Source organism: Ranitomeya variabilis, chromosome 6 (genome assembly GCF_051348905.1).
Source record: "Ranitomeya variabilis isolate aRanVar5 chromosome 6, aRanVar5.hap1, whole genome shotgun sequence".
NCBI lineage: Eukaryota > Metazoa > Chordata > Amphibia > Anura > Dendrobatidae > Ranitomeya > Ranitomeya variabilis.
The window spans coordinates 6,873,664-6,888,405 of NC_135237.1; the positions used below are offsets into that span (position 1 = coordinate 6,873,664).

The 14,742-nt window shown below is 52.5% G+C and overlaps 1 protein-coding gene across 1 annotated transcript in view; it reads left to right on the plus strand.

Moving 5' to 3' along the window:
* The window catches only part of OBSCN (obscurin, cytoskeletal calmodulin and titin-interacting RhoGEF), an 860,705-nt gene that overhangs the window by 59,215 nt on the left and 786,748 nt on the right, over positions 1-14,742 (plus strand). Inside the window, exon 2 of the mRNA XM_077269354.1 lies at positions 5,689-6,822. Within this exon, the coding sequence (XP_077125469.1) occupies positions 5,697-6,822 (1,126 nt within the window). The 5' untranslated portion in view covers positions 5,689-5,696. The remainder of the gene's footprint in view (positions 1-5,688; positions 6,823-14,742) is intronic.

The following is a 14,742-nucleotide window of genomic DNA, read 5'->3' on the forward strand; positions in this document are numbered from 1 at the left end:
AGTGATGTTCGCCTGTGTCCCCTGTACAGTAGTAATGTTCCCCTGTGTGTCCCCCGTACAGTAGTGATGTTTCCCTATGTGTCCCCCGTACAGTAGTGATGTTCCCCTGTGTCCCCTGTACAGTAGTGATGTTCCCCTGTGTCCCCCGTACAGTAGTGATATTCCCGTGTCCCCCGTACAGTAGTGATGTTCCCCTGTGTGTCCCCCGTACAGTAGTGATGTTCGCCTGTGTCCCCGGTACAGTAGTGATGTTCCCGTGTCCCCTGTACAGTAGCGATGTTTCCCTGTGTGTCCCCCGTACAGTAGTGATGTTCCCCTGTGTCCCCTGTACAGTAGTGATGTTTCCCTGTGTGTCCCCGGTACAGTAGTGATGTTCCCCTGTGTGTCCCCCGTACAGTAGTGATGTTCCCCTGTGTCCCCTGTACAGTAGTGATGTTTCCCTGTGTGTCCCCTGTACAGTAGTGATGTTCCGCTGTGTCCCCCATACAGTAGTGATGTTCCCCTGTGTGTCCCCTGTACAGTAGTGATGTTCCCCTGTGTGTCCCCTGTACAGTAGTGATGTTCCCCTGTGTGTCCCCCATACAGTAGTGATGTTCCCCTGTATCCCCCGTACAGTAGTGATGTTCCCCTGTGTGTCCCCCATACAGTAGTGATGTTCCCCTGTGTCCCCTGTACAGTAGTGATGTTCCCCTGTATCCCCCGTACAGTAGTGATGTTCCCCTGTGTGTCCCCCATACAGTAGTGATGTTCCCCTGTGTCCCCTGTACAGTAGTGATGTTCCCCTGTGTGTCCCCTGTACAGTAGTGATGTTCCGCTGTGTCCCCTGTACAGTAGTGATGTTCCCCTGTGTCCCCCCGTACAGTAGTGATGTTCCCCTGTGTGTCCCCTGTACAGTAGTGATGTTCCCCTGTGTCCCCTATACAGTAGTGATGTTCCCCTATGTGTCCCCCGTACAGTAGTGATGTTCCCCTGTGTCCCCTGTACAGTAGTGATGTTCCCCTATGTGTCCCCCGTACAGTAGTGATGTTCCCCTGTGTGTCCCCTGTACAGTAGTGATGTTCCCCTGTGTGTCCCCCATACAGTAGTGATGTTTCCCTATGTGTCCCCCGTACAGTAGTGATGTTCCCCTGTGTGTCCCCTGTACAGTAGTGATGTTCCCCTATGTGTCCCCCGTACAGTAGTGATGTTCCCCTGTGTCCCCTGTACAGTAGTGATGTTTCCCTATGTGTCCCCCGTACAGTAGTGATGTTCCCCTGTGTGTCCCCTGTACAGTAGTGATGTTTCCCTATGTGTCCCCCGTACAGTAGTGTTCTTTAAGAGTAATATTGTCCACTATATAGCAGCAATGTTCCCTTATATGTCTGATATGTAAAGTAATAATGTCCCCCTTTGTATCCCCCATACAGTTGTAATATATATCACCCATACATTAATAATGCATTTATGCTATGCTCGCAGGGCTATCAGAAGCTTGCGGGATAGTGACATATACGTTTCACGCTCTTAGGGCTCATACTCACCTGCGGGAAACTGGGATGAGTCTCACATGTTAATACCCGGCGCTGCTGCCGGCACTCAGATCGGAGCGTGGGGCCGCATAGGAATACATGGAGCCGCTCGCTCCGCTCCTGAGTGCCGGGTGTTGCCGTGCGAGACTCATCCGAGTTTCTCACTGGTGAGTATGAGCTCTTAGTTAGTCACTTGGATACACAGCGGCACAGGATTTTAAAAACAGAGTGTAGTTTATTACCATCATAAACGTTACTGCTCCAAAACATAAACAGCAGCCTCACCAACCTCTGTATTCCCAGCAGCAGCTTACACTTGCATGGAATGTGTTCACCAAATACCTCTGTTTGCCCCCAGCACACCTCTCTGCTGAGGGGATTCTCCAGCAGCTCTTCCTTTCTCCAGCCTCTACACACTCCACCCTGCTGAGCTGACCCAGCTGCTGTTATTAAGCCTGCAAACCTCGGACTGAACACAGGATCGACTTTTCCCAGCCAGGTTCTTTTGCTTTCTGAAAAAAGTTGGACCCAAAATCCAGTCACATTAAACCCTGTCAGTAACCTAGTGTTACTTTACACAGCTACCACCCAGAACCGTACCTCCTGCATTCCTGCAGACATCACGCCAGGGTCAGACTACAAGATCTACCTGCGACTGTGATGTTATGCCGGTGTATTCCACAGCTGGGAGCTCTTATAGGGGTAGAGCTTATTGGAGGGGTGGGCATGTGAGCTGCCGGTGTCTGGTGGGGGCACATGACCTGCCGGTGTCTGGTGGGGGCACATGACCTGCTGGTGTCGGTGGGGGCACAAGACCTGCCGGTGTCTGGTGGGGGCACATGACCTGCCGGTGTCTGCTGGGGGCACATGACCTGCTGGTGTCGGTGGGGGCACAAGACCTGCCGGTGTCTGGTGGGGGCACATGACCTGCCGGTGTCTGGTGGGGGCACATGACCTGCCGGTGTCTGGTGGGGGCACATGACCTGCCGGTGTCTGGTGGGGGCACATGACCTGCCGGTGTCTGGTGGGGGCACATGACCTGCTGGTGTCTGGTGGGGGCACATGACCTGCTGGTGTCTGGTGGGGGGCACATGACCTGCCGGTGTCTGGTGGGGGGCACATGACCTGCCGGTGTCTGGTGGGAGGCACATGACCTGCCGGTGTCTGGTGGGGGCACATGACCTGCCGGTGTCTGGTGGGGGCACATGACCTGCCGGTGTCTGGTGGGGACACATGACCTGCCGGTGTCTGGTGGGGGCACATTACCTGCTGGTGTCGGTGGGGGCACATGACCTGCCGGTGTCTGGTGGGGGCACATAAACTGCCGGTGTCTGGTGGGGGCACATGACCTGCCGGTGTCTGGTGGGGGCACATGACCTGCCGGTGTCTGGTGGGGGCACATGACCTGCCGGTGTCGGTGGGGGCACATGACCTGCCGGTGTCTGGTGGGGGCACATGACCTGCCGATGTCGGTGGGGGCATATGACCTGCCGGTGTCAGGGTGAGTATTGTTGCACTTCTGAAGAACAGTCTCCTGACAACCGGACATCTGTGGGGAGTTCTGGAGACAAGTTGTCCCCATTCTCCATCCGGCATCCAGGCTCTAAAGCTCGTTCTAGAGAATAGAGAAAGATGGACACTGTAACATGTCTCCACCTTGTTCCTTCCAGGCCTAGAAGACTCGGTGCCTCCTTACACATGATGGAGGTCACACACAACATTAGATGGAGGAGTTACTGATGTATGGACAGAGTTCCTGATTCCAGTGATGTGTCACTTACATGGCTGCCTGCTGTAGTTTATCAGCAGGGGGTAGTAGAGGACTACTCAATCTGCTGCCGTGAAGTCCTCCATATTGAAGAGCTCTGCATAGCCTGGCCCCACCACTGATCGGCAGCTTTCTGCCTATGCACAGTGCACACATGTCTATACAGATCTGCAGCAGATAAAACTGTGAAAAACTGCAACAAGCAGCCTGGCAAGTGACACATCGCTGGACTCGGGTTTTTTTTCCTATAACCTGCAGCTCTCAGATTACATAGCACAAACCTGCTGACAGATTCCCTGTAAAGATATTTCCTCATCCCTGTATTGGGGTCTTTTCGGCTGCAGGAGGTGTCGGTGATGAAATCCTCACCGGTGACGGGGCCGTGCTTCTTTTTTGCTGATTTCTAGTTTGGATTCCTCCTTGTAAATTACCGGCTCAGTAAAGCCTCATTCACACATAACAAATGACAATCTGCCTGAGGGTTGGTAAAATCCGCTCCAAATCTCCGCGTCCTGAGCCGCAGCCACGGGTTCCATCACAGGCGAGTTCACAGCCGAGTGCGGGTAGCCTGCAGTGTGAGCCGGAAATATTCTGTATTATCTCACTGGCAGGGGTCTTCTGCACAGATCTGCCAGTGGTGCCGGTGGAGCGCCAGTACCACTATCATCTGCATGTATGTCTCTGGATCGCCTGCAGCGCTGTGCGGCGTCCAGCAGCCATGTGACACCATCAGCACATAGTGCTCCGCTGACGTGGGACCTTTAGGGTCTTTATAGAAGTCACCAGATCCCCTCGCTCTGCGCTGCAGAACATGAGCAGGGGGAGCTGCGGACACCGGAGCCGCATATCATGGAGATTACGGGGCTATTTTAGCGATAATATTTACTGTTTCCTTTCGGTGACATTGAGCCTGACATTATGGAGGACATTTCTCCACTGTAACATTACCAGGCATGGAGGGTTTGTGCTGTCCCTATGATCAGACTACTGCTGCAAAATCCCTGTGTTTACTCTCATCCATCTGCACAATATCTTTTGCATTCAGTTTCTCCTCCTGCACGATCCCTCTGTTCAATCTCCACCTCCTCCTGCATGATCCCTGTGACCAGTTTCCTCCTCCTGCACGGTCCCTGTGTTCAGTCTAATCCTTCTGCACAGTGTCTTTTGTGCTCAGTTCCTCCTCCTCCTGCATTATCCCTGTGTTCAGTTTCCTCCTGCTGCTGCTACGTGGTCCCTGTGTCCGATCTCATCCTACACTCGGTCCCTGTGTCCAGTCTTCTCCTCCGCTCGTTCCGTGTCTAGTCTTTGCCTCCGCTCATTCCCTGTGTCTGGTCTTCTCCACTCGTTCCCTGTGTCCAGCCTTCTTCTCCACTCGTACCGTGTCCGGTCTTCTCCTCCACTCGGTCCCAGTGTCCGATCTCCTCCGCTCTGTCCCCATGTCCAGTCTCCACCTTCGCTCGGTCCCCATGTCTGGTCTCCTCCTCCGCTCAGTCCTCGTGTCCGGTCTCCTCCTCCGCTCAGTCCCAATGTTTGGTCTCCTCCTCTGCTCGGTTCCCGTGTCCGGTCTCCTCCTCTGCTCGGTCCCAGTGTCTGGTCTCCTCCTCTGCTCGGTCCCAGTGTCTGGTCTACTCCTCTGCTCGGTCCCTGTGTTCGGTCTTCTCCTCCACCCGTTCCGTGTCCAGTCTTTGTCTCCGCTCATTCCCTGTGTCTGGCCTTCTCCTCCACTCATTCCCTGTGTCCGGCCTTCTTTTCCGCTCGGTCCCTGTGTCCGGTTTTCTCCTCCGCTCGGTCCCCGTATCCGGTCTCCTCCTCCGCTCGGCCGTTGTGTCCTTTTTCCTCCTCTGCTCAGTCCTAGTGTCTGGTCTCCTTCTCCACTCGGTCGTTGTGTCCGGTCTCCTCCTCCGCTCGTTCCCCGTGTCTGGTCTCCTCCTCGGCTCGGACCTCGTGTCCGGTCTCCTCCTCCGCTCAGCCGTTGTGCTTGTTTTCCTCCTCCGCTTGGTCTCATCCTCCGCTTGGCCGTTGTGTCCGTTTTCCTCCTCCGCTCAGTCCCCATGTCTAGTCTCGTCCGGCCTGGTCCCTGTGTCCGGTCTCGTCCAGCCTGGCCCCTGTGTGTACTCTTTATTCTCCATCCCTCAGTTAGTTCTTTGCGGTAACCAATCACTGTAATAAGTGTAAATCTTTTCTTTGCTGTGTCGATGCTGATATTCTCCATTCCCCTCCACATCTGCGGTCATATTTCTGCTATTACTGCCTTCCTTTACCCCCGGAGCTGCAGTGACACGTCTGCCTCTGGCTCTTCCTATAGTTGCAGTATGGCAGCGACTTTCCTCATGAGTTTATACTAATAATGTATGATCCAGGATCGGTCTCTGTTTTGTATTTCTCTTTCTAATGATTCTCATCTCTTTCCAGATATCACAATGGATTCCAGTTTGTTCAGCGGGGTGCCGCGCTTTCTCACCAGGCCCAAAGCCTTCATGATGTCAGTGGGTAAAGATGCCACCTTGAGTTGTCAGATTATAGGGAATCCTGTGCCAACAGTCACCTGGGAGAAGGATAAACTCCAGATCACAACTGGAGGTCGCTTCAAGACGGTGCAAGATGGAGAACTCTACCAGCTGACCATCTATGACTTGTCTTTCGAGGACAGCGGTCAGTACATCTGCCGAGCCATCAACAACATTGGGGAGGCATTCGCCGCTGTCACAGTGAAGGTGGGAGAAGAGAGCGCCGAGGTGGAGTGTGCACCATACTTTATTCTGAAACCGACCATCTCTCAAGTGAGCTTGGGAGAAGATGCCACCTTCCGTTGTCGGGTACAGGGCCACCCATCACCAGTGGTAACCTGGGAGAAAGATGGCCGACAGGTGGGAACAGCTGCCAATTCCAACCGCCTACGTGTAGAGTCCCAGGAGGGGTCCAGCTCTCTGCGCATCCATTGTGTTCGGTTTTCAGACAGTGGAACTTATCTCTGTCATGCAGAGAACTCTGTCGGCCAAGCCAAGGCCTCTGCCTCACTGTCAATTGAGTCTTATAGCAATCTTAATGTCAACAGTACCAGCGCTGTGGAGTCTTCATACGGTAAAACCGCCTCACTGCTGTCTCACCTCCAGAAACGGCGCGAGGAGATACGGAAAACAGACCTTTCCATTATGGGCTCCTATGAATCAAACGTTATGGGGTACGGAGCTTTGGATACATTGACCGGTCTAGGATTGTCTCTAGACTATGAAAGGGCTGCCACGCTTACACCCAAAATAAACCGTGAAGGAACCATGAGCATCCTCACCCGCACCTGCACTGTGACAGAAGGAAAACACGCCAAGATGAGCTGCTTCGTCACCGGTGAACCCAAACCTGAGATTGTGTGGAAGAAGGATGGAGCAGTGATCTCAGAGGGTCGGAGGCACGTGGTGTATGAGGATGAGCAGGAGAACTTTGTGCTGAAGATTTTATTCTGCAAACAGATTGACAATGGACTGTACACGTGCACCGCATCCAACCTGGCCGGCCAGACCTACAGCTCCGTGCTGGTCATAGTCAAAGGTGAGTGGTAGCTACTACTCCTCATAGTTCTCTGCTGGCCTCAATACTCCAATCAGTCTGATGCCAGTTTCTGGACCATGAATTATTATTATTATAATTTATTCATATAGCATCATTGATTCCATGGTGCTGTACATGAGAAGGGGTTACATACAAATTACAGATATCACTTACAGTAAACTAACAATTACAGACTGATACAGAGGGGCGAGGACCCTGCCCTTGCGGACTTACATTCTACAGGATGGTGGGAAAGGAGACAGTAGGTTGAGGGTTGCAGAAGCTCTGGTGTTGGTGAGGCGGTAGCTTCGGTAGTGGTGAGGAGGCAGCGGGGTCAGTGCAGGCTGTAGGCTTTCCTGAAGAGGTGGGTTTTCAGGTTCCGTCTGAAGGATCTGAATGTGGTTGATAGTCGGACGTGTTGGGGCAAAGAATTCCAGAGGATGGGGGATATTCGGGAGAATATCTTGGAGGTGGTTGGGTGAGGAGCGAATAAGTGTGCAGGAGAGAGGGAGGTCTTGGGAGGACCGGAGATTACCGGGAAGATATTGGGAGATTAGGTCAGAGATATATGGAGGAGACAGGTTATGGATGGCTTTGCAAGGTCAGTGTTAGTAAGTTGAACTGGATACACTGAGGGAATGGGAGCCAGTGACGAGATTTGCAGAGGGGGGAAGCAGAGGAGCAGCGAGCAGAGAGATTAATTAGTCGGTCAGCAGAGTTAAGAATGGACTGGAGAGGTGCGAGGGTGTTAGCAGAGAGGCCACAGAAAAGGATGTTACTGTAGTCAAGGTGGGAGATGATGAGGGCAAGCACTAGCATTTTAGTAGATTGATGGTGGAGGAAAGGGCGGATTCTGGAGATATTTTTGAGCTTGAGGCTACAGGAGGTGGAAAAACCTTGGATGTGCGGTTTGAAGGACTGGGCAGAGTCGAGGGATACTCCGAGGCAGCGGACTTCCGGTACGGGGGAAAGCCTGATGTCGTTAATTGCGATAGATAGGTCAGGTAAGGAAGATCTATCAGACGGAGGAAAGATGATGAGTTCAGATTTGTCCACATTGAGTTTGAGGAAGCGAGAGGAGAAGAATGAATGCCCACTGATTGGTGTGAATGGCAGCCCCTACGTCACCCACAGAGCCAGCCACTGATCCCTGAGGTGGCGCATGTGCAGAGGATCAGTTTCCGATGCCGTGAGCCAAGTGTCCTGACGCTAGACTTGGCTGGATCTGTGGATGAGACCTCATCCATGTCAGAGGTGGAGTTGCCAGATGACACAGAAAGGTCCATACAGACCATCTGTCAATTGTTCTTATTTTCACTAGGAACGAGGTGCAGACAGGCGACTATGAAGGGGTTGTAGGGAAGTAAAAAAACAGGCTTGTAGTGTAAGGGAAAAATCTATAAAATCTTCAACATAACTTATACAAAGCACATTCCTTCAAAAATGTGGTGGATCCTGATTATCGTCAAGGAGTGAGGGCATAGGGGGCGCAGAGCTAGGACATAGGTGGTCTCAGACAGAACAAATCACCATTATTATACATGACATGTGGCAGGAAATGTTATCATGTCTTATTAGTGGATTCTCTTGTAATTACTGATTGGCCACAATATGTAAACCCCGCCCCTTCTGAGATAAAGGACTCGTCTCAAAATACTTGGCAGGAAAACTCAACATGTGATCTCTCCTGGTACCACTGATTGGATATCAGGGTTGTCAGGTGAGATGTGCGAGAGGTAAGAGTGTATGTATATACAGTGGACATAAAAAGTCTACACGCCCAATCCAAAAAAGAAAAATCTTTTCAGAACATTTTACACCTTTAATGCCGCCTATGATCTGTACAAATCCATTGAGTAAGAAACTGAAATCACTTTGAGGGGAGAATAAACATAACAAAACTACAATAATGTGGTTGTATAATTGTCTCAGTGAGGTGTCTCAAATTCTCCAGGCTCGCATCTGAGTGCAGAGCAGCCTGGACCTCCGGGCTAGGGGCAGCCAGAAGCGACGTCAGGGTCTGTTCACCACAGAAACCCTCTGGGACCTGCTCTGGGTCCATCTCTGGTTCAGTCACAATGATGACCGAGGAGGGTCCAGAAGGCAGAACGTTATCTGCGTTCCAGGCACTCTGACTGCGGGTGACAGCAGCTACGTAGGCTGTCTCCCCGGGGATTTCCACAGCCGGCGCTGCTATGGGTACTACCTCCCCATCCACCCCCAACATCCCAGGAGCAGGGCTACTTATGGGCCAGTTACCTTCCTCTGTTGCACGGCATCACCTTCCTCACGGTTCCCATGCATCTCCCCATTTCCCTGAGCACCCTCGCTTGCTCCTGTTAGGGGTTCCTCAGCCGTCCCACCCTGCGGAGTGACGTGACTGAGCACTCCTGCACCTGTGAGCACATCATCCATAGGCCATAAATGGATAGCAGGTAAAACATGCACATTTTCATCATCAGCATCCTCAGTATTACCCGGCATTTTCAGAAAAATCATTATCAAGTACATCATTAACCGGTAAAGCATTGTCAGGTTAGGCCGGTTTCACACTAGCGTTTTGAGGAGCTGCGGAGGGCTGCGGACCTCCTCTGTGAAGCCCCGCCCTCGGCCGCACCTCCGCCTACTTCTGCATGCGGCCCGCATGTGGCCTGCATACCTATCTTTAACATTAGGTACGCAGGTCATGCGGCTGTATGCAGATGCTTTCGCATGCGTCGGTTTGATGATGCGGTGACCAGCGTAGGACACAGCTGGTTGCAATTTCTTTTTTTCTCCACATCGTCAAAACGACGCATGCGGAAGCATCCGCATACAGCCGCACGACCTGCATACCTAATGTTAAAGATAGGTACACAGGCCACATGCAGGCCGCATGAAGAAGTAGGCGGAGCTAACAGCAGAGGTGCGGCCGAGGGCGGGGCTTCACGGAGGAAGTCCGCAGCCCTCCGCAGCTCCTCCAAACGCTAGTGTGAAACTAGCCTAACCACTGTAATTTCCCATCGCTATCATCATTATTCGATCGGGGAGGGGAGTCAGGGACATAATATGCAACCATCCTCCCCAAATCAGTCCCCAATAAAACATCAGTGGGCAAGTTATCGGACCGCCCCACTTCCTTCACCCCGCTCCTGGCACCCCAATCTATATACACCTGGGCAATTGGCCCCCAATCCTGGTGACAGTCAGGGTTTTCCTCAGAATAATCTCTTCAGGGGCCACGAGTTCGGGTTGGATGAGGTTCGTTCAGCCCCGGTGTCCTTGAGGCCCCCATGGCCCCCCACGGTGACGTGCTGCACGTTGTCACACACCCTCCCAACCGCCCCACCCACCAAAAGAACTGCTGCATTAGGCCCTGGGGCCTTGGCTGGGGGGTTCCTATGCTTCTCCGGACAGTTGGCGCTGATATGACCAGTCCGTTTGCAGGAAAAACACTGGCGTAGGTCAGTGGTAGGTCTGCTGCTGTTGGCAACAGGGACAGGGCCTCTGGTGAGTTGGCTGGCAGGGGTACTGGCGTTGGTTGCAGGCTTACCCTCTCTCCAGCTGGCGATGACTGGCTTCTGTACTTCCGATTTACGGTTGGCCTCATAGGCATCGGCAATCTGCGCTGCTTTAGTCACGTTCTTGGGCTCTCTGTCCATCATGAACTGTTGCACCTCAGCTGGGCAAAGATGGAAGAACTGGTCTTTGATCATCAGGTCTCGCAGCTGTACAAAGGTGGTCACTGACAGTCCTTGGGTCCGCTGGTCAAAGTGGGTCCAGAGACCATGCCCCACATCGCCGTTCGAGGTTCTGGAATTTTCTACGGTAAACCTCAGGTGTAAGCTGGTACTTTGTTATCAGGGCCTGCTTGATGGCCTCATAGTCACCATCTTGATCTTGAGGGAGAGCAGCAAACGCCTCCAGAGCTTTGCCTCAGCCTTAAATCAGGTATCGGGCCCAGTCATCATTCAGCAGCCGATACTGTTTGCAGGCCTTCTGAAAGGCCCTCAAAAAAGTATTCAAGTCCCCATCTTGTTCCATCACAGGAAAGTTCTTTGGCCAGGATTTAGAGATCCGAGCGCTGTCGGGCTCGTCGCTGGACTGGGACGATGTTGACCCCTGGAGTCAGGCTAACTCCAGCTGGTGCTCCTGCACAGCTTGCCGCTCGTCTCTCTCCGCCTCCCGCTGGGCCTCTCACTCATCTCGGCGCTCGGCTTGGGCTTCCTGCTGGTATTTCTGGATCAGCCTCAGACGTCCATCACGGTCGTCAGTGGGAAGTTGTTCCAAGACCCCCTGCAGGTGGGGTCCAATCTGCCCTGGTTGCAAGTAGGGCCAGCATTCAGTGGTTGGAATTCAGCCGCAGCAGCACCTGCGCTGGTGCTGGCTTCTGCGTCTACTGGGCTCTGAGACCGGGCTTGGTCCGCTTCAAATTGCACCAGTTCCGTGACCATTAGAGCCTTGGTTTTGCCCTGGGGGTCCAGGCCATAGTACGTACATACTCCAACAAGAGTGTCCTTCTTCTGCTGGGTGTACCAGGCTTCTCCTTTGCGGCCATCATTGCCAAATAAAAGATAGGATACAAAAACGAAGAGAAGGGTAGGGGGTAATCGCAAGTACACACGGTATCGTCTCTGGACTAGTAAACACTGAGCTTGTTGCGCCAAGTCCTTGCAAGAACTGTGCATGTTTTTAGTGAGAGGAATGATTGCCCACCCCAATCACTAATGCTCTATTATTCCACCGCTCTGCCACCAATATGTCAGGAATCCCACCAATAATATGTCACGGTTCACAGGGAGAATACCTTTATCATCCCCACCACTCACACCAATTTGTCATGAACCGGGGTGGTTTGATTGCGCCTGGTTCTTTCTGAAGGGGATTTATCTATATCCCACTTCCGGTTTGGAACCTGCAGCTCTCTGGCGCCCCCTTACCCTCAGGTCAGTCACGGTACTGCACCTAGGATAATTAGTCGCCAGAAAGGCTGCCTTACTTTGTACTGGCTAATGGGCACACTGCAGCAAGAGCGATATAACTACTCCCATTCAGGAGGGAACAATAATTATCAACGCTGCCGGTGGCTACAAAGCCCCCCAATCGCACAGGACAAATTCCGCTGCCACCAGCTCCGATTTCTTACGTAGTAACGGGTCCGGAGCCAACCCAAATTAGTAGCGTAATTCACCTCAGAGGACGCACCAGTTAATTATAGAGCAAGGAGAGACAAGCTAGTAGTTTTATATTTTACTCCAAAAAAGGTAGGCAGTGTTTACAAAGTATAATAAGATAGTATAAAGAAGACAATTACCATATGTACAGACAATTACAAATAAAATGGGTTTAAAGTTGAAAAATCACTTACATTTCGTTATGTCATCTTATCTCATGGCCGACCATGTGCTCTGGAGGAGGGGATACATCTAGATGCATAGCAGGCATCTGTACAGTAGCTAGACCCCAGACAAAAGACCTGTGAAGACTCCTGCTTCACTCTGTTATTTCCTAGCCTAAAACCAAAGCTCTCCCCCTGTGGTGACCTCACTTAGAGGCTGGATACTCCCTTGTCTTAGCATTACGAAAAATCATCACACTTATCTTGGCGTAGGAACCTCATATATGAAAGACACAATGATCAAGATATGCACCCCGTCGGCGCGATTCTTTTAAGTGTAAATGCGGCGTGGTTACACGACCCGCTTATGGAAAAATGCGCTCTTTGCACTCGTTGGGTTTAGCTTCTATGGTTTCAGTGAGTTTTAGATCCCTCGATAGACGTCCAGAATATATAATCCTTATATCTCTAGCCCTGATCGGGGCCACTATATATAACCTTAAAAGAACAATAGAAGCTTATGGTTTCTATACCAGTTTCAACCATTACCAGGTGGGAGGGGGAATGAGTAGGGTAGGGAGACTTGTCTGCTGCAGCTATAATCCATAAAACTGCTCAGTGGGGGCTGCTACACATTGGTATCAGGTTGCACAGAGTGTGTCTGCCATAGGGCTTTGTTTTTGTATTAGCAGATGCAGTGGGGGAGAAGGGGGGTCGAATCTGCAGCGTGTGTCTGTGCCATGGTACCTTCTAGAACTAAACTCACAATATGGCATTTTTACATTATCGTGACAGCGAAACAAAAAGAATGACTTCTCTAGGAGAAAATGGAAGTTCTGCAATGGCCGAGCCCAGACCTGATCCCAAGGGTCAATCTGTGGTGACCTGAAGAGAACGCTGTACACAGGAGGTGCCCCCGCTATCTTTGGTGACCTGAAGAGGACGCTGTACACAGGAGATGCCCCCGCTATCTGTGGTGACCTGAAGAGGGCGCTGTACACAGGAGATACCCCTGCAATCTGTGGTGATCTGAAGAGGGCGCTGTACACAGGAGATACCCCTGCAATCTGTGGTGACCTGAAGAGGGCGCCGTACACAGGAGATACCCCTGCAATCTGTGGTGATCTGAAGAGGACGCTGTACACAGGAGATGTCCTCACAATCTGTGGTGATCTGAAGAGGACGCTGTACAAAGGAGATGCCCCCACAATCTAAGGTGACCTGAAGAGGGCGCTGTACACAGGAGATGTCCCCTCAATCTGTGGTGACCTGAAGAGGGCGCTGTACACAGGAGATGTCCCCTCAATCTGTGGTGACCTGAAGAGGGCGCTGTACACAGGAGATGTCCCCTCAATCTGTGGTGATCTGAAGAGAGCGCTGTACACAGGAGATGTCCCCTGCAATCTGTGGTGACCTGAAGAGGGCGCTGTACACAGGAAATGTCCCCGCAATCTGTGGTGACCTGAAGAGGGCGCTGTACACAGGAGATGTCCCCTCAATCTGTGGTGACCTGAAGAGGGCGCTGTACACAGGAGATGTCCCCTCAATCTGTGGTGACCTGAAGAGGACGCTGTACACAGGAAATGTCCCCGCAATCTGTGGTGACCTGAAGAGGGCGCCGTACACAGGAGATGCCCCCACAATCTGTGGTGACCTGAAGAGGGCGCTGTACACAGGAGATGCCCCCGCAATCTGTGGTGACCTGAAGAGGGCGCTGTACACAGGAGATGCCCCCGCAATCTGTGGTGACCTGAAGAGGACGCTGTACACAGGAGATGTCCCTGCAATCTGTGGTGACCTGAAGAGGACGCTGTACACAGGAGATGTCCCCGCAATCTGTGGTGACCTGAAGAGGGCGCTGTACACAGGAGATGCCCCCGCAATCTGTGGTGACCTGAAGAGGACGCTGTACACAGGAGATGCCCCTGCAATCTGTGGTGACCTGAAGAGGACGCTGTACACAGGAGATATCCCCGCAATCTGTGGTGACCTGAAGGGGGTGCTGTACACAGGAGATGCCCCCGCAATCTGTGGTGACCTGAAGAGGGCGCTGTACGCAGGAGATGCCCCCGCAATCTGTGGTGAGTGACCTGAAGAAGACGCTGTACAGAGGAGATGCCCCCGCAATCTGTGGTGACCTGAAGAGGACGCTGTACACAGGAGATGCCCCGCAATCTGTGGTGACCTGAAGAGGATGCTGTACACAGGAGATGTCCCCGCAATCTGTGGTGACCTGAAGAGGGCGCTGTACACATGAGATGCCCCCACAATCTGTGGTGACCTGAAGAGGGCGCTGTACACAGGAGATGCCCCCGCAATCTGTGGTGACCCGAAGAGGACGCTGTACACAGGAGATGTCCCCGCAATCTGTGGTGACCTGAAGAGGACGCTGTACACAGGAGATGTCCCCGCAATCTGTGGTAACCTGAAGAGGACGCTGTACACAGGAGATGTCCCCGCAATCTGTGGTGACCTGAAGAGGGCGCTGTACACAGGAGATGTCCCCGCAATCTGTGGTGACCTGAAGAGGGCGCTGTACACAGGAGATGTCCCTGCAATCTGTGGTGACCTGAAGAGGACGCTGTACACAGGAGATGTCCCCG